At 33.4% G+C, this 21,612-nt stretch overlaps 1 protein-coding gene across 8 annotated transcripts in view; it reads left to right on the top strand.

Moving 5' to 3' along the window:
• The window catches only part of EPHA6 (EPH receptor A6), a 953,598-nt gene that overhangs the window by 828,498 nt on the left and 103,488 nt on the right, over positions 1 to 21,612 (top strand). For all 8 annotated transcript variants that reach the window (XM_073231794.1, XM_037001712.2, XM_073231795.1 and 5 more), the window contains 2 exons: positions 700 to 761; positions 18,576 to 18,785. In XM_073231794.1, coding sequence (XP_073087895.1) covers positions 700 to 761; positions 18,576 to 18,785 — 272 coding nt within the window. The remainder of the gene's footprint in view (positions 1 to 699; positions 762 to 18,575; positions 18,786 to 21,612) is intronic.

The following is a 21,612-nucleotide window of genomic DNA, read 5'->3' as shown; positions in this document are numbered from 1 at the left end:
TAAAAAAGAAATAAATGATGCTCAGTTTCGGATTTTAGTTTCTGCACTAGACTACAAAATCAGTTACTTATTTTTCATGTACTGTCAGTATTGTTTTGTTGATCTAATTTACATTCAATAAAGAGAAAATCAAGAACTGTTACAAATCCCAACAACTTTGTATCATTCATCAATCTGCTTTTTTCTACTTAAAAGCCCTTAAAAGCAAATGGCTTATAATTTCTTATAGAGAATTTATGAATTTCTCCTTTCTGCTTTGCCTTAGGAATATTTCAGAATTGCCCAGTCTAATGTAATGCAGGCATAATTAGTGCACCACTGTAGAAGTTCTATCCAAGCTGCTTCAGTAGCTGCTTAAATCCCGACTTTAGCTTGTTGATGACTATCTTTTAAGGAAAAGCTCAGGACAAAAAGTATATAATCTAGACAAATGATTTAAAGGGCTTCACTAAAGGAAATGCTTAATTCCTCTGTAATTCATATTTTAATTCATGTTCTTTTTGTGAAACCAAAGGAAATAATCTTATAAAGAAATGGAGAGATGCCTATGTATGAGTACTTTTATAGAAGCATGTTGGAAAATGAAGTTCCTATTAATAAAATACAAATAATTTAGCTGCCACAGCTGGAAGTCTCTAACTGCAGCACATATTTCTGTAATTGCTCTAATCCTTGTGTGTTCTCTTGCTCTTTTTGCAGGCAGGCCAGTAATGATTGTGGTGGAATATATGGAGAATGGATCCCTAGACTCCTTTCTGCGGGTGAGGTGTTCTTTTCTGATGTCATTTAAATAAGCTATTCTGAGATCTAGATTTAAAACATTTTTCATAAATTAATTTTTGCATAATGGTATTCATGGATTTTTCCATGAAGAATAGCAGCATTTTCTCTAAGGTGCATTTCTCTGATACTGTGATACATTAGAATGTTACTAAGGGGGTAGAATATACACATAATAATAAAATTGATTTCTCCTATAAATTCACTTGCAATATTAGCATATATACATATATATTGCAAATGACATTATAAAGAAAGATTAAATGAAACTCAGTTGCCTCACATAGCCATTCATTTTGCTTTATCACATTACTATTTAGTATGGTATTTTACATTTTATCTATAATGCTGAACCTCTTAAATTGAGGCATATTACCAATAATGACTCGAGTTCATATAAAAAACTGGCTTTGTCAACTTTGTGCCTTCTAAGTTCATTTGGCTGACTATTCAGAAAACAAAAGGAGAAAGAATAAAACACTAGCAGAGATTTGTTTTATAGAAAAAAGTTTTAAGGTACTCTTTTAAAGTTTTAAGGTACTCTTTATCCTTGAGAGTATGGTGTATATAAAAATTGTTTGTTTTATACAGTGGTACAGAATAACAGGGCTGAGAATGTATATGAAGTTATCCTTCAAAATATATTTATAATGTCATTAACATTTAAAAAGCCATCATATGCCACAAAGTATTTATTGACAGTGAAAAAAGCAGAAATACAAAAAATAATCACTCAAGTAAATATTATTTATCCCCAGCAAAGGTCACATATTTGAATGTCACTGTATTCTTTAATATACATCTACAGAGACATGGCCATTTTTCTTCATTATAACATGACTGGACTTCTGCTATCTAGAATGTGTTATATTACTTTTCTTCATTTTTATGTGAATGAACAGACTCAAGCATTCTTTCTTCATTTCATTTTTTGCTCCATGTTATTTGGACAAGTTCTGTGTGCAACTCACCTTTCTCTCTTGATCTCATTTTCATTTATTTTCCTTTATTCCATGCCTGCTTCTTCCAACTGCTTTCACTATTAGCAGAAATGATATACTTACACACTGTGACTGCACTTGATGTCCAGATTCAATGCCAGAAGCTGAATTCAGCAAAAACATCATCATTACCATAGAGCAGTGCCCCTCACACAGTGCATACTCTCAACCAAGTAACTCTTTAAGACAAAATGAAATTCATAGGCGTTTAGGGATGTGAACTATTTGTTTTTTTTCTGTAGCCATTTTCAGAATGCTATTTTATAGCTTCCATTCATTTATTCTGTAAATATGCTAAATTGTTTTAGAATAATTTATCAGGACCACCTATAGTTCTTGCAATGCATATGTACTTATCCTCTTCCATTATGTTTATTCAAAAACTCATCTTTATCGGTTACATATCAAAATGACTTATTCTCTAATGATGCTTGGAATAGGTGTTTCTTTTTGGTATCAACTGTATGCTAGAGCTGAATATAATGGCAAATAATGTAGCACATACTCAATCTAAATTACTGCTTAAAATTAGATCAAATGACTTCCACAAGCAAATTAAGGGAAAAATGTTAGCTTGAGATATACTTTTAACTTGCTAAACCATAAATTAATTAAATATATTATAAATAAAATATTTACTTATAAGCATCCTGCTACATGTTTATAAGTCTTACACGTCAGGATTTAAAATTTTTTAACTATTATTTTTCAGCTGTTATGCACCATGTAGGTAAGATACCAGAGTCTGGGAAAGAATAAATGTTCAGTTGATGGTAATTACCTTTGCTACACCTATGAGAAACCTATATTATCAGCTGATCTTGGCTCTGTCATTTACTGTGTGATCTTGTGACTTGGGCAAGTGACCAGTTCTCTGTGCCTCAGTTTACTCATCTATAAAAAAGATATATTAACAGTATCTACCTCACACAATTGTTATAAGGATTCATTGAGTTGATTATTGTAATGCTTATAGAATAATGCCTGACACATTGTAAGTGGTAGAACAGGAATTCTAACTCAAGTCTCTGACTCTAAAGGCCATGTTTTTATACAGTATGAATTCTTTTCATTAAATTACTAATTACTTCATATAAGTCCACTGTCATCTCCCCTTGCAGTCTTATGTCCCCTTTGCACATAGAATTTATATTAAAAATAAAATTATATGACTGGGGAAAAAGCATAGGGCCAAATACTTTGTTTTTATCTTTCTTTAATATTCTTCCCTTCCTTTCTAATCCTATCTATTTTATCTCACAAGTTGAAGTGCTTTATAAGCTTTATGTCAATAGCAGAACTCTCCATGGCAGGCAGAAATGAAATATATAAACATCTATATCCCATAAATTCTCCAAAGCAAAGTCATTTTTCAAACTACTGCTTTAGAATTTGATAATCAAAGCTTCTATGAGCACAGAAAGGGGAAGCAGCTAAGTGCATTCATAGTAGGGAAGCCATCCATGGTTCATTAATAGCATTCTGGGCTTACTAGAGGCAGAAAATATTTCCCTTTGGTTTCCCACACTATTTGAAAATCATTTCAACTTACTGTTTTATATGAAGGAGCAGTAGCAAAGCTAAGTATAGGATCACAATCTAAGGCCAGTAGTCGTAGCTGGCTGACTATGATACTGCACTGGATTCATAAACCTACTGTTTGGGATCCTTGTGGACGTTCCTCCAGATAGATACTGGCAGGGGGTGGTGTGGTTGTGTGTGTGTGTACATATCTATGCAGAACAAGTGTGGGTGGGCATGTAACTATGTATAACTATCTGTTTTTAATTTTAAAATGAAATGCATTCTGATTTAGCAAGCAGAGCAGCAGCCTGACCGCCCAGAAGGTATGACCTCACTGATGTGCAGATTTTCCTAACTTTAACAAGGAAATACACTAGTGTGAATAAGTGTAATCTTGCCCATCATCTCTATATAGTCTCTTGACAACTATATATATGGATTTCGTTTTTTTCTCATAGATTTTTACCTTATTCGATGCTAAGTCTTTCCTATAATACTGCTCACTTGTTCTCTTTTTTACATTTTAACAGTTTTTATTTGTATACCATATATTAACCTGTTTTAAGTATACAACTCAATGATTATTAGTATATTTACAAAATCAGGTAGCCATCACCACAATCCAGTTTTTGGACATTTTTCTTTTTTTAATTTAAGTATAGTTGTTATACACATTATATTGGTTTCAATTATGCAACATATATAAGTACATATAAATATAACATATATAAATCATATATATAAATTATAATTATAAATCATATATATAATATAAATATATATTATAATTTATATATAATAGAAATTATATATGATTGAGACTGCACTTTATCCCCTTCACCTATTTTACCCACCTTGCACATGAATTTCATAAATACTTTTTGTGGCATTTACCTGACAACTATTTGTCCCTAATTCTTTGGACCTCTTTTTTTATAATATTAACTAGTGATCCAAGTAAAAATAGTTATAAAAAGTTTTAAAACTTTGAGATGTCATATGGCAACCCCCAAAATTATTTCTTTATTTTAAAACATTTGTTGAATATAGATTTATGTATCTTATAACAGAATTCACTATACAAAAATATAATCCACTGGTGTCAAGATGCTATATTGTGTTCATGATACTCCCACCTCAAATCCTTAGACATGAGAGAAAAAATAGATATACATTATTTGCAAAATGCAATTACATGGGCAGATAAGAGGTGTCTTACATGAACAACAACAACAACAAAAGGGAAGAATTAATAAAGAAAAAACAAACAGGATCAGATTAAGTAAGGAAATCATAGTCCAAAATATGCTCAAGAAATGATGCCTGGGAGAAGGAAAATGTTAGGAGATGGTGTTGCCAGCTGAAATGAAAATCCTGAGGAGGAACTTCCTGCTGGAAGTTGGGAGAAGATGATGACTTTAATTTGGGTCATGTTACATTCAGGATGCTTGTAGGACATGTAGTGAGAATGTCCAGACAGCAATTAGAAATTTAAATCTGAAGTTCAGTGGAAAAATCTTGACAAATCTTAAAGATCTGAGAGTTGGTAGCAAAAAGTGGTTATTAAACCGAACTATATTTCCTAGAAAGAACCTTTAGGGGAAGGAAAGGAGTTGAACAAGTTTGAAACTCTGTGGCATGCCACCCTGAGGAGGCATCTCTAAAGGTAACTAAAAATGAAGAGCAAGAGGGAGAGGAGGACATGGAGCCCCAAACCTAGGAGAACAGCACGTTTCATCCAGGAGCAAGTGAGCAATTGTATCAAGTGCAGCAGAAAAATTCTGAAAGACAGAGACTGAAAGGCATCTATGGGATTTAGCCCTTGAGAGGTTTTAGTAATCTCAACAAGAGCACTTTTAATGGGTTGATCCCAGTCAGAAGCCAGACTGCAGAAAGCAAATTGGGAATGAAAGATAAATAGAAATTAGTAGATGGAAACTATTTGTTAAGAAAAATGTGTCTGAGATAAAAAGGCAACAGACAAATCAGATACTAGGTGAAAAAAGAAAAATGAAAGGAATTTTTTTAGAAAAAATATTAAACAACTTATACGTGGAGGGACAGGGAATTAAAGAACAAACATTGGTAAGATAAAACATCTCAGAAGATGGAAAAGTGCAAAATCAAAGACCCTGCTGGAGGAATGACTTTAAATAGCCAAAGCCCCACCATCCATCAGGAACAGGTTCTACTCCAGGAACATTATCTTTTCCTGGGCCCCAGCAAGGGCAACTGGCGAAAAATTTTTACCAAGGTTTTTAATGATACGAAGAGTAAGTAGCCAGAGAGAGGATCTTCTGGACTGCTGGCCCAATCAATTTTATCAGTTACATACATTCTTCCTCCATCCCTGCCAGACCCCATGTCTTGGAGAAAATAAAATCATTAGCTCATCATGCTGACATCCTTCTGATGCTGGAGAGCATGCCTGTGTTCCGGCAGGGTGTGCATGCATCCATGATCCGCAAGAACACTCAACCCGCATGGTGGAATACTGGAGGTAACAGAGGCTAGCTACTGTTTGTAGAGCAGGTAAAAGAGAAAAACATCAGGATTAAAGCAGAATTGGGTGGTAGGGAAAGAATCTTTCAGGTAAGCAACCAATGAATCTAGGCTAGATAAAGAAGGAAACAAAGAGGCTGCTTGGCCAGAAATAAATAGAAATGTTATGGTCTGCAAGTCACAGTGTCATGTGGCCAGAAGGGATATAGGCACTGGGTTGTTAGAGCTAGATCCTACCAGCTTGTAAGAGATGATTATGAAATAGGAATTTGAGGAGCTGGTTGTTAAACTCTTAGTAGCTTGAAATTGGCAATGATGAAGGTTTTTACACCACAGAAATTAGCAAATGCTCCAAATCAGGGATTGCTTGTTTTGTTTTTCTCCAGAGAGCCAGTTCACCAACACGCTACATTGGTATTTAAGGTTTCTAAAGTGAGGAAGTTTTAGGAATATCAATTTCCAAGTGTGGGCCTAGGAATCAGTGGCTAAGTAAAAATAAAAATGAGTATCTTTATTCATTAAAGTAACTAATAACTAATGGGGACAACATTTGTGTGTGTTTTCTGAGTCGGACATTATTCCAATCCCATGTGTTAACTCACCTACTGCTTACAACAGCATTATGAGGTAGGCGTTACTTTTATCCTCATCTTACCAAATGAGGAAACTGAGACAAAGCAAAATTGGTAACTTGCCCAACGTCAAACAGTTCATAAGTCATTTATTCATTTTTTTGCACATATATGGGTTCACAGACTATAGTAGGCCTTGTACCATGCTGGAGCTTGGAATATAGAACTAAACAAAACAAATAAAAATCTACTGGAGGAGAAATGAGGAATTTGATAAAATGTATGGTACATCAGAGAAGTGAGGAAAAGCAGGGGAAGTGGAGGTGGGAGTAAGGGTGGGTTTCAAATAATGATTTAGTGAACAGGGAAGCTCTCACTGAAAAGTAACATATGAGTAAAGATAAAAGAAGGGGAGGGAGCTAACCAAGTGGATACCTGGGGTAAAATATTCCAGAGTAAGACCAACAATGCTCTGAGATGGCAGCATTTTGTACCCATAGAACTGCACATTAAGTCTTTATGCTCTATGACTGTATGCCTGTTTTGGCTAGGACAGTGCTGATTCATACTTATTTTCTCTTCATAATTATTAATAGTGACCCTTTAATACTGCAGTTAAGATAATAAGATATGTAACCACCATATTCTTGTGGCCAGAGTATGTAATGGGAAGAGTGGTAGAAGATGAAGTCAGAAAGTAGAGAGAGGTAGAAAGGGGCTCAAATCTTGGAGGAAAATGCTTCTCAACCTTGACTGCACATTATAATAACTTAATTTAGCTTTTAACAATACCACATTCTAGGTTGCACCCCAGAAGAATTAATTCAGAATCTCTTGGGGTGTAACACATGCATCAATATTTGTTCAGAGTTCCCCGAGGTGAATCTAATATGCAACCAAGTTGCAAAACTACAGAAGTGGGGCCTTGCAGGCCTTTGGAATGACTCAGTTTTCCCCAGGTAAGATGGGAAGCTATTGTAGGATTTGGAGTAGAGGCAGAGCCTAATCTATGTTTAAAGGATTGCTTTGGTGGCTGTATTGAAAAGAGACTACAGTAAGGATAAAGGGCAACTGGAGACTTTTGTGATAATCCACATAGGGAGATGATGGCGGCTTAGATGAGAATAGTTGTCCTTGAGCAATAGAAAATGGTAGATTATGTAATGAACTTTAAAAATAGAGCCAGTCGGATTTGCTGGTAGTTTGGATAAAGTGTATAAGTGAAGAGAAGACTCTGAGACAACTGTCATCCACAAAATATCATCAATAATGGGCAGTAACTACTTCCTACCATTGCTGTATTACAATATTAAATGGCTATTAGACCTAAAACTCCCAGAGTAATGTCTGGCACATATTAAGGTCTCCATAATGTTATCTATTATTATTACTATATATTTCAGAAGGTGCCATTAAAATTTTTTAATTGCTTTTCTTTTACTTCTTGGTTGGCTTTTTCTAGTGTTTAAAAATAGTTCTAATTTTCACCATTTAAAATATCTAGATATAGCTCACGAATATGAGTATTTAAATAATACATATAAGTACATATCAGCATTTCAAAAGCATTGTGAGTCATTTGAAGAGTTTCCTTGAACAAATGCAAAGCAAATATTAATTTAAAAAATTAAAGGGCTCTTTTAAATATTTATGTACTCAAATTATAAATCTAGTAAAGATGGCATTTTACCTTATGCTAGTTATATATTAATAATGAGAGCTGTATTTTATTAGCATGCTTTTCTTGTAAATTGTGTTGTGTGGAATTATATTTGTTCTGGGGTATGAGAACAAAATTAATCTACATCACATTCATTTATATTCAACAATGAAAAAAAGTTAAGTTGCATTTATCCACCAATAACTGTTCTTAAACCAAAAAAGTTATAGTTGAATCATCTCCCCTTAATTACGTTTTTTTCAGGAAAAAATATGTGAAATTTCATGTAGATAAATATTATTTATCACTCCTGTGCCAGCTTTTAATGCCAAACACCATTCTAAAAATAATGCAACAATAAATATCCAAATATATGAAAGCTTGGTGTACTTAGAATCAAGCATATGTCTGCTGAACTTTTTTATTTTTAAATTAAGCTTTAGAGCATCAACTTCCAAAAGCTGCCATCTATTTCTTTAAACATCTTAATGCTATAAATGTGTTATGTCATTTGTAGTATCTGGTACCATAAAATTGTATTTTATAATCTTCCTTATTAATTCTCCATTTTTTTTACAAGCACAAAGATTTTTATTGTGGCTATTGTGAAAAATTGAGAACAACTTAGGAGAATAGATAAATTATAGCATATCAATATAGTAACCTACTATATAGCCATTAAACTAATCAATCTATATCAATATGCTTTTGCATACAGGACTTTACATAGTTTTTTAAGTTGATGTGTAGTTTTTAATTACAGATACAAAAGAAGAAATTCCATACATTTTCCTGAACTCCCCTCTGGTCATTCCTCAGATTAGATTTGCAGAACTAAATATTAGACTCAAAATGTGCAGTTCACAATCACGTCTTTGAATCAGAATCGTCATCCCAGAGAGATTTTGCAAAATACATATGCAGACCCACAGAGATACATTTTGCAAAATCTTCCCCAGGGTAATTCTGATGCACCCCAATGATGTTTCATCAAGACCCTGGCATTCTGCCTTAGGTGCCAAACAAAAAAAAAAATGTTTTAATTTTCTTAGCTTTATTTAAGTACAGCACACAGTAGATAGTGTAGATTACCTTCACATAAACCTAAGCACACAAAAAAATCAAGCTCTAAAATCAGTAGTAAGCTTGTAAGCTAAAGCTATATTATATTCAGATTCACTCTAAGTTCTTAAAATGTAATTCTGAAACCCAACTGCCATGTTTCAAAAATCCATATCCACTTTTCTTCCTATATTTTTTAGGTATATTAGAAAATTACATTTTTAGTTTATGATTGAAATTTCTGATTTCACTATTGGTGGTCTGTCCCTTCTATAACTAAAAACATAACTCTGCCTATGTTAAGTCCAAATCCATGATGACCAAAAAGGAGAAAGCCTTGAAGGCTTTAGTAAATACTGTACAGGAAATTATAATAAGATTTTCAACTGGGGAGGCCATAAGAACCAAGACTTTAGTAAAAAGGAGATACTGACTCTTATTTGTTCAATGGTTATTTTAAAACAAGGATGACTTGGTCTTTTCAAATCCATAAATAACCTTAGCCACTTGCTTTGGAAATTCAAGAGCATTTTAAAAAGTCATAGCATGGTCAACTTTCTGATTTAAGAACATATAAAAACTGAATTTTAACTTTAAACTTAAGTTATAGAAGTAATCCTCCAAGGACTGTTTTCTGCAAAGTCACTTATAAATCAATTGTTGAGAACTCAGAATGCATTTTCCCATAAATATTTCTTTTAAATATATTGCATAAGTCCCTAGGCAGATCCATAAAAGCCTCTTTAAGGCAGACTACAGCTAAAGGATGTAACTTCCAATATGGAAGAGGACAAGGAGTTTTCTTCAAAAAATAAAAAGTGTGTGTCTTTCCCTCCTATACATGATTTGCCTTGGGCAAAACTTTTTCAAAGGGCATTTTTCTGTGACATCCACACATTTCTTCACATCCTTGTCCCAGGTCCTCAAATATTCTGCATTTACTACATTAAATCCCATGTGGTGCACACTGTTCTCATCCCCAGGCTGGTCCTTTTTCCACCTCATAGAATCACCTGTAACCCGGACTTTCACCTCACCGTAATCTAAGCTCCCATTCTCTCATTGCTGTAGAGTTTAGCAAGATAGAAGTTTAGACTAATACATCCCAATATATGATTCAGAAAACTATTTAATTCCTCCAGATGGTTTTGCATCTTTTACATGAACTTATTAAATCCAATAGAATTTATTTTATTTTATTCTGTTAATAACAATTAACATGAGAACTACTCTCATGACAACTTTTTAAGTGTACAATACAGCATTATTAGTATAGGTACAATGTTGAACAGGAGATCTTGATTTCTAGAGTTTATTCATCTTGCCTAACTGAAATTTTATGCCCATTGATTATAACTGTCCATATCCACCTCCACCCATACAACCCTTTGATTCTATGAATTTGGCCCAAATAGAATTTCAGGTAGCAAAACAAACAAAGTGAGAATGTGCGGACAGTATGGGTGAGGATATTTTTGGACAACGAGGAACACAGTGGTCAGTTCCTCTCTGTTGTCACAACTCTTAATAGATTCTCATCTTTTGTCTGCTATGAACCCATGCATTTCCAACATCTAGTTTTCTCAGAATGGCCTCTAGCAACAAAGAAGCAGGGAAACAAGGAGCTCACAGAGCATCCACTGTTCATGTATCTCAATCTTTTGTAAACCACTCAATAAGTTACATATCCTGTGTAGCCATCTTATACCTCAACTCAACAGTTTTGGAAGTAATAATTTTACAAGGCTTTGGCTAATCCTTCTATTTCTGCCATTCTGTTTTGAAAGGATGATGCTATTTCTTAAAACTTGTAGTTAGTGAACCAAAAATACATCTTTTGACATACATATGAAGCAAAATTTCATTACTTCATTTTAGAACATAAATTTCTAATTATTCAATAGTGTTTATTCCACCAAATTGTCAGGAATCTTTGGAAGTTAATTTATTTATTATAAGTAAACTAGACACAAGAGGAATCAGATTCTCTGTAAATGTTTGTTGAATTATGACATGTAACTTTTATTAATTCTATTGTAGAATAGCAGCTTCTCATTTATTCGGATAGTATTGTTTATCACTCATATTTAACATTAGTCACTGAATCACTATAATTATTTACTGTATATATAGGAATATTGCACATATTTCAACAAGAAAGTTTGAGGACAATGATTTTAGATTGGAGTCTACAGACCTTTCATAGTTTGTAAGGCTATCTGTTAGTATGTTTAACATCACTATGATTCCCCAGTGAAGGGCTAGGAAGAAATATAGCAGAAATCTGTATAACATATTTGGCCCTCAATCTGCAGAAAAAACATAAAAATCTACTGGTCATAACCAGAGTGAAACCAGAGTCTTTTCCTGAGAAGTGAAGATGGGTGTAAGTGTAGTCAATACTTCTTAGTTACTGTGGTTTTCTCAGAGAATCTCTTACAGGAAATCTAAGTTTCCATGAAAAATATTTCAAGAAATATCCTGCTACTGACTAAAAACATGTAGTACTTCACTCCATTAAAAGAAAAATAAATTCAGTTCATTTCAATCTAGTGAATATCTGTTGAATACCCACTATGTGCCAGGCATGGTGTTAGACCCTGAGATTTCAAAGATGAAACAAGACAAGGTATGCTCATTGCCATAGATAACATATATTCAAGCCAATGGGAGAGACAGACACATACACATATGGTTTTAGCTGATGGTGCAGATGAGATGATTTGAGACCAAGAAAGGGAGAAACTTGGTCCAACTTTATTCCTCCACTTTCCTAACTAGTCACCCAAGCTTACAGTCTTCTATAGGTCCTGCTGGCTCTGCTTCTAAAATAGATCTCAAGCCTAATTCAAGCCACCAATTGCTCTTTTGTGTGTTACTCTTAATAGCTTCCAAATTTATCTCTCTACTTCCATTCTTCACACACAAGTCAGAGTCTCCCCAGTTAAACTTCTTCTCTAAGTTCTCATTACTTTTAGAATAGATTGAAACTCTTCAGCATGGCTTGCAAGGCCCCACCTGATTTTGCCTTTGCCTACCCCTCCAGTCTTCCTCTTCCTCTCCCTCTTCCTCAACAAGCTCCAGCCTCATTGGCTTTCCTTCCTCAAGCACGCCAAATTACTGACTTAAGGCATTTGAACATCCTGGAAATTATTCACAGGCTTCCTAGAAGAGATAGCACATATTATGAAAAACTCAGGTGACAATGGCTCAAGGGCATTCCTGGAAGGAGGAATCATATGAGCAAAGCACACTAGATATGAAATGACATTTGGTAGGGGTGAGTTTCACAAAAAAAATAAATCTCAATAAGTATGTGAAACTAGAGAAAGAAGCAAGAATCATGTCTTTGTATTGAATGCTACACTTTATTATTGAAGTTCACTAAAGGGTTTTAAACAAATGTGTGACAGGACAATACCTGTGTTTCCATAGAATCTGAATATACTTATTAAAAAATGTTTTACAAAATAATGTGATGACTTCAGGACAACATAGCAATCAAATCTTGCATTTCTATTAATCACAGGCCAAATACTTGAGTTCAAGTTAAGATGAATGGACATTGAGAGGCTTAAAGTGTTAATGTGGCACAACCCATGACACAGAGCCTTGAAAACTGTTGCCAAGAGCTCTCTCATTACTGTAGACTATGTGGCATGCCAGTGGCTACTCGGATCTGGTGGATGTTGTGTTCTAAGGTCTGAGAGGGTTTGGTGGAGTTCTACAGTTTTTAGAAGTAGGGGATATTATTATGTATAGCTTTCAGAAACCTCCTTCCAGTCAGGCCCACCCCTCTGTCACTTACATGTAAGCTCCATGCTTCTCAGCAGTCGGGTTGAGAGAGCAAAGAAAAAGAAGAATGAAGACAAACTGAATTCTAGCTACTAAGCTCTGAGAAGCAGTGTATAAATATGCCACATTTACTCTTTCATTTGAATCTGCCTTCCTGGGAAAAACCATGTGTCATAAAAAAAAATTCACAGTTTCTTTTTGATTAATCTCTAGTAGGAAGCCCAAAGGTATTAAATCTCGGTGCTCTCACATTTTTCTCCTCCCCTCATAAACAATCAATTCAATCTGAATTAATATTTATTGAGTGACACAAGCCATGGCAGGATAGTGGATGCTGTGATAGACTGTCACATAAAATGGAGAAAACCTGTGTCTACCTTAAGAAAACAGTCTTTTTAATACAAGACAATAGGAATAATATTGCAGTAGCAACCACTGTACCACAAGATAGTATCAAATGTTATTTAATTCAGTAAATATTATTAATCATCCACCATATTTAAGAAAACCAGTATGTGCTAAACCACACTTGAGGAAGCAGTGTTGACAAGAACTAGAAAAAGAAATACAGACTTCGTTTGAAGGAAAGCATTACATCATTTGCAGAGAAAAATATTTGTAACAAATGTCATGTATGAATAAATGAAACTGTTTCTCTCAGCCATAGATAAATAGATCTTCATTTGTTGATTCATCTGGAATGTTTATTTGTTTTCGGCTAATGGTCTCAGAGGTCTTTTATACCTTGCTTTATTAAGCCAAATTTTGCCACAAGAACTATTCCAGACCATGTTTTTATGGCAGAGTTTGAGCTAACTCTTTTTCAGAAAATTCTGATAAGTGAATACAGGCTCTGAAATTAGACTGCTTGATTCAAATCATGACTCCACCATTTCCTAAGTTATTAAATCCCTTTGTCCTTCAGTTTGACCATATATAAAACAGAGATAATAACTACTTTTATATTGCAGAAAGTTTTTGGGGGAATGATGAAAATATCCTAAAATGATTATGATGATTACACAGTTACATGAATGCACTATAAAACTGTATACTTTAACAGTAAAAATTATATAGTATGTGATTATATCTCAATAAAGCTGTTAAAACATAACTTGGAATGAAATATTAGCAAATTGAAGCCAACACTGTATAAAAGTATTATATACCAACCAACTGGAATTTATCTCAGGTATTCAAGACTGGTTCAGATTTTGAAAATCAATTAATGTCATCTATCACATCAAATGACCAAAAATGAAAACTCACATGATCATATCAATAGATGAAGAAAAGCACTGGACAAAATCTCACACCAATTCATGACAAAAATTCTCAGTAAACTAGGGATTGGGGGGTGGAAGCAGTTCCTAACCTTGAGAAAGGCTATGTACAAGAAAACCTAAAGCTAACATCATACTTAGTGGTGAAAAACTTGAAGCTCTCTCACTAAGATCAGGAACAAGTCAAAGATGTTGCCTCTCATGTCTTTTTTAACATTATACTGGAATTCCTAGATAATGTAATAACACAAGAAAAGGAAATAAAAAGTGACACCTGAAAGGAAGAAATAAAACTTTCTTCACAGATGACATGATCATCTATGTAGAAAATCTTAAAAAACTGACAAAAAAAATTGACTAATAAGCAGTTATAGTAAGCCTTCAGGACACAAGTTTAATATACAAAAATGAATTGCTTTCCTGTATACCAGCAATGAACAAGTTGAATTTGAAATAAAAAACACAGTATCATTTACAATAGCACCCCAAAAAATGAAATACTTAGGTATAAATCTTATATGTATAAGATATATATGAGGAAAACTACAAAACCTGATACATGAAATCAAAGAAGAACTAAATTAATGGGGAGATGAAATACTCCATGTTCATGGGTAGGGAAACACAATATTGTTAAGATGTCACTACTTCCTAACTTTATAATTTCAGTGTAATCCCAATCAAAATCCCAGTAAATTATTTTGCAAATATCAACAACCTGATTCTAAAGTTATATGTAGAGGCAAAAGACTCAGAGTGGCTAACACAGAATTGAAGGAACAGAACAAAGTTAAAGGATTGATATTACTTGACATCAAGATTTATTCTAAAGTTACAGCAATCTTAAAAGTGTGGTATGGCAAAGTGTGGTATAGACAAAGAGATCAAAGGAACAGAATAAATAGCCTATACTAAACATAGTCAGTTGGTCTTTGACAAAGAAACAAAGGCAATTCCATGAAAAGCAACTCCAGTCTTTTCAGCAAATGGTGTTAGAACGACTGGATATCCACATGTACAAATGCAAAGAAATAAATGAATATAAACACAGATCCTTACACCCTTCACCAAAAGAAAAAAAAGAAACCTCAAAATGGATCGCAGATCTAAATGTAAAATGCAAAATCATGAAATTCCTAGAAGGTAACAGATGTGAAAGCCGAGGTGACATTGTGTATGGCAATGACTTTTTAGATATAACATTAAAGGCACAATCCAAGAAAGAAGTATTTGATAAGCTGGACTTCATTAATATTTAGAATTTCTGCTCTTCAAAAGGCAATGTCAAGAGAATGAGAAGACAAGCTACAGACTGGGGGGAAATATTTGCCAAAGACACATCCAAAAAAGGAATATTATCTAAAATATAAAAGGAACTGTTAAAGCTCAGCAATAAGAAAATAACCCAATTAAAAAATGGACCAAAGGCCTTAGCAGATACCTCACCAAAGATGTTATACAGTTGCCTAATAAGCCCATGAAAAGATCATGTGTCATCAGGGAAATGCAAATTGAAACAAGAAACATTCAGTATGCACCTATTAGAATGGCCAAAATCAGTAATACTGACAATACCAAATGCTGATGAGAATGTGGAGCATCAGGAATGCTCCTTCATTGCTTGTGGGAATACAGAATGGTACAGTCACTTTGGAAGATCATTTGGTAATTTCTTATAAAACTAAACATACTTTTACTAGATGTTACAGCTATCACCCTCCTTGGTATTTACCCAGAGGAGTTGAAAACGTGTCCACATAAAAGCCTACAGCTATAAACTGCTATAAACACAAATGTTTATAGTAGCTTTATTTGTAATTGTCAAAACTTGAAACAAGACATACTTCAGTAGATGAATGGATCAATGAACTGTGGTATATCCAGACAATGGGACATTATTTAGCACTAAAAAGAAATGAGTTATCAAGCCATGAAAAGACATGGAGGAAACTTAAAGTCATATCATTAAGTCTAAGAAGCCAATCTGAAAAGATTACATATTATATGATTCTACTATATGACATTATGGAAAAGACAAAACTATGAAGGAAGTGAAAAGATCAGTGGCTGCCAGGGTTAGAGATAGAGGGTATCAATAGGTGGAGCCCTGGGAATTTTTAGTGCAGTGAAAATACACTACATGATAGTATAATGTCGTTATAAATTTGCCTAAACCTGAAAAATACACACCAAGAATGAACCCTAATATAAATCATGGGCTTTGGGTGGTAATAATGTGTGTCAGTATAGGATCATCAGTTATAACAAATGTATGACTCTAGTGAGGGATGTTCTTACTGGGGGAAGTTATGCATTTGTGGGGGCAGAGGATGTATGGGAAATATCTGTACTTTCCTTTTAATTTTGCTGTGAACCTAAAATGCCTCAAACAAAATAAAGGCTTTTCTAAAAAAAGACATGACATGGTATTTTGTGCCACCCTTGAAATAGATAGGATAATTGAATTTCAACCTGGTGTTAAGCAATTATTTCTCTTCATGATATAAGAGTTTATGTTACTGACTGATTTTTCAGGAAAGGGAGAGAGGAATTTTCTGACTCATTAAAATTACAAAAACTACATATAATAAAAACAAGTTTTATTAAATAGTAGCTATAATTAAAATAAATCAGAGGCTGTACTATGTGTTTCATATGCGATTGTCACTACTCAAGTTAGATTATTTTATTCTCTTTGAACAGATAAGAAAACTGAGGCATTCCTTGGTTTTCAGTTGATCCATTAACATTTCTACATTGACAAGAGCTATGATACCAGGCAATTTCATTTTATAATAGGTAAAAGAACCAAATCTTTAAATTCAGTGTAATCATTTCTAGGCCAAAAGAATTTGCACTTTCAATTCTACTCCAAGTCTTTGAGATTCCTAATAGAGGAGCAGTAGTAGGGTACATGATAGAAGAGGCAGGTTTCAACTAATTGTTCACTGTCTAAGAAGATGGATTAGAAACATGAAGAGCTAATAACACCAAACATTTTCTTTGCTAGATTGTCTTTTATACATTAATTATACAGAAGAGTCTGCTTAAATAGATACTTTCTATAGAATGTTTCTTTTAAAAGAGAGTTCTTTTCCTTACTCTGCACTTGAGTTGGGAGATATTGTCAGAGAGCTCTCAGGAAGATAAGTTGATATAGTAAGACAAAGTTTATTTCATTTGTAGTATAAACTTTTTCATCTAACTGACCAATGAATCATTGTTGTAGGAGACTGTGTCACTGTGATATGCTCATATCATCCCTGTGTTAAACTACTCTATAGTTTTAAATCAGATATCCATGAAAATTTTTCAACTTTGCAAAGTTTAAGATACTATTATTTATGATTCTGTATAATAACCACAAAAACATAAGGTATTATAGCCCTATAGTCCCTTACTAGATATTAATTTTAACATCATTCATAAATAAATGTTACCTGATATATAAAACCAATTTGAGAATATTTTGCTTCTCTAAAACTCCACTAAAGACAATAATCTCCAAATAACTAAACAGAGAAATACACATATTTTTCAAACTTAGAGTATGTTTATTTTTATTTTCTCTTCATTTCTAAGGTACTATTTGTATCTGGTTTCATTGGTGCACACATTTTGCATGGATCATAATTGGGTTTTTTTTACCTTTTTTAAAAAAGCATATCATTTTTAAATCAAAGTGAAAGGAATTAGTAGTCAAGGGATTGACTATTACATACCAGTATTGTTCCTAGCTTGTTACTAATATTATTTCATTTAATCTTCACAACTGGGAGCTACATTAACTGTTTTCAGTTACTTGCCAACAGCCTCCTTTCTATTTGCTGTACAATAAAAGAATGGGAAAATATAGTTATTTAATAGTTTGCCTGTGTTTTTATCCTTCTCCTGCAGCTTCCCTAAACTTGTTTCTTGCCTATGCGATCAATTTTTCTTTTTCCTGAGTGATCATTTTTTATTGCATTTCCAACTATCACACAGCTTTTATCCAGTTCTAGGTTTTGTCATTCTTGTGCCACCTGAACAGCTGGTTCAGAGCTCACAGCTATGCAAAGTGAATTCTATATTCTTGGTAACCATTGCTATTATCATTTTTGACTTCTGTTCCCTCTTGTTACTTAAAGTTTTTGTAATCTTTTTTCCAGAAGTTTTTGGTTAGTCCCCATCAGTCCTTTGTTTTCCTTCATAATTTCCAGATAGACTTTCCTTTCCTTTGAATGTCAAACAAATTCTTACATTTCATTATGAGCATAGTCAACAGTCAGCAGAATTGATGCTTATATTCACTGGATCCAATAAAAGTAACTCAAGGATTTTATTTAGTGTACTTATGCAGCATGCATGCATACACATGACATTAAAATCAACGTAAATGATTATGATTCTCTTTCAGAAACATGATGGCCACTTCACAGTCATCCAGTTGGTCGGTATGCTCCGAGGCATTGCATCAGGAATGAAGTATCTTTCCGATATGGGTTATGTTCATCGGGATCTAGCAGCAAGAAATATATTGGTCAACAGCAACTTAGTTTGCAAAGTTTCTGATTTTGGTCTCTCCCGGGTGCTGGAAGATGATCCAGAAGCTGCTTATACAACAACTGTAAGTTTTCATGTACTTTTCCAATTTAGTTTATTTACTCTTACTGTTTTCAATCTTGTTTGAGTAATTCTGTTTTTGTTTTCCTAATTTTTCTGCTCTTATTTGTTGTTTTTCAAATTTAACATCATTATTTAATTGAGAAGTATTTGCCTTATCTGAGTGCCTCGTTAAAAAACACAAAAATCCTTGTATTTGACTTTCTTCCATTGTACTGGGACTTTAACATCATGCTTGAGGTCCATACCATGACTCCCCTCACAACAATTCTGCCTTTGCCTGAGGTATTTTTGATGTGTCACTACTTACCTCCTTTGAATGCAGTTCTGTGTAGGGCAACAGTGCAATCAGTTAAGTGACAGTGAAGAACCAGTGGTTATGAAATGACCTTTTCCTTTTCCTTGCAGGAAATGTTATGAAATGATTTGGTCATACTTAAAAATGAACAATATAGGTTCTCTGAAGATGTATAAGTACACTCTCAACCTTTTTCTGAATGATACTTGGGGAAAATATGAGCAAAAATAAAAAGCTAAGATGTTAAGAACCAAACTATCATCTGTAAATTACATGATCTCAACTCACAAATAGTTTAAGCATTTATGAATGACCCAAATCTATTCATCCAACTCATCAATTTGCTTATTATTTCAAGAGGTTCAGTCTCAAAGTCTCTCTTCAGTGATATTAAAGCTAATACTTTATAAAATTATACTATATTCAGTTATTTTTTAAACAAAATCTTCACCATTAACTATTTGACAGTCAGCTTCAATGAAAAATAAATCTGGAAAACTATAATTCAAGATGTTTTTATTCTCTTCTTTTTTTCACATTATTTTAAGAGTCACATCCATTATTTAGCCTGCTTTTATTTTTCTATGAGATTTCCTTGGAAATTTCACTGTATCCAATGATTCTAGAATGGATGCAAATCTAATAATATGAATGAAACATATTACACCCTTACTCTGATTGATTTGTAGAAATGCTCTGTATTAATTTATTGATCATATTTTCACTTATTTCTTCAACAAAGAAATACAATTTTAAGAAAAAATAAATTAATATCTCTGAGTCTGACATATAAGGTACCAGTATCTATTAATCTTTTAATTTTATGAAAAAGCTTCATGAGAATAAGTCTATCAAGTCTGAAAATAAATTGTTCATTTTAGAAAAAACAACATTTTCAGCTCTATTTTCTAATTGGAAAATATCACAATTCCTTTTTCAAGGCCTTAATTATCATCTATTTTGTTTTCATAAATGTATATTGAAGCAACTTTTCAAGTTATAGAATAATGCATATAAGATTTTTTATTATGCATACTATTTCCAACCTTGGAGAAGAGTGTTTAAAATTACTACATAAATAGTATGCAGCATAATATTTATAAAAATTGCAACAAATATGATCTACTAAAAAAATAAAAACAGATATAAAGAGTAAAATAAGAAATAACTACTAGACTTTTTATATGCCTATATAGATATAATTGAAATCCCTTATTAAATAATATTTTAACTCCTTTTTAAAACAGGAAGCTCATAACTAAATTTAAGACATTAATAAAATAAAATTGGTAGAGTGACACAAATTTTGAAGCCAATATAGGTTTTGTTGGATCAGATTTGACATCCAAATTCCAGGTATGTTCTTCTATTATATATGATTATAGAGACTGAGAGGCCTAGCACAGTGCTATTTTAATTTCAGTGTGACTACAGAATTAACATCAAATTATGTAACTAGAATATTGCAACTCAAAAAGTACCTCTTCAAGGCTATAGAGTATGTCAATTAAGAAATAAGTCTCAGAATTTAAGAGGTATCAATTAAATGATATAAAGCACTTTTAAAAACAAAAATCTCTGAAACACCTAACTTCTTAGAGGATCCTAGGGTGCAAAATATCATACACTGATTATTTGACTTTATAATGACCATGGACATTCATTGAAATAGCAGAACTCTTGCTTTCAAAGAGCTTACCCTTTTACAAGGTAGGCACGCCTATGCTTTCTTGCTATTCAGGGCATTAGTACTGTCATAAAGGTCTGAAGAAGAAATATGAATGTACCAAATACCAGAGGTTTGGAGAAGGCTTCACAAAAGGGTTATATTTGAACCAAATATTAAAATGTTTCATTAGGCACACTGTTGAGGGGAAAATGTCTTGACAGAGGAAACAAACAGAAGAGAAAAAGATGTGGAAATTTAGCAAAGTGAACAGCATGTTCATAGAAATGTAGACAGTTTGGAATGAGGATGAGGAGCAGTGGAAGGGCCCTTAATTGTGAAGGTAGTTGGGTGGCACTTCAAGAAATTTGAAGGTATTTCTGTAGCAAGTAAGGGATTGGTTTAAGGGAATAATACTGATTAAATTAAATAGGGGCATAACAAATTATATGCAAGTCTTGGAAAATATTATTGTCAACAGTATGAAGAAAGGACTGAAGTACAGGAGTACTGGTAACTGGGAGACCAGTTAGGGTATTTTTGCTATAGACCAGAAAGGCCACCTGGCTTTAATTAGGGCAGTGGCAGCCGGAATAAAGAGAAGAGGAGAGAACTGAAAATTCTTATGAATGTACAGTTTATGAGACTCAGTAACTAGATATGAATTATAAGAAAGAAGAAGGATTTAAAATGACAGTAATATTTCTAGATTGAACAACTAGTTGAATGGAGATGCTATTAATCAAACTGTAGAATCCCTGTTAGAGATGGCCTGACTAACGTTATTAGATTCCAAAGCAAAATTATAACAGAAGGTCTCAGGTACTCTGTCTCAAAGTCATCAAGATAATGGTAGATTGAGCATTG

Source organism: Manis javanica, chromosome 3, assembly GCF_040802235.1.
Source record: "Manis javanica isolate MJ-LG chromosome 3, MJ_LKY, whole genome shotgun sequence".
Classification (NCBI taxonomy): Eukaryota; Metazoa; Chordata; class Mammalia; order Pholidota; family Manidae; genus Manis; species Manis javanica.
Note: the sequence above shows the minus strand (reverse complement) of the source record. Positions and strands in the feature narration are given on the sequence as shown.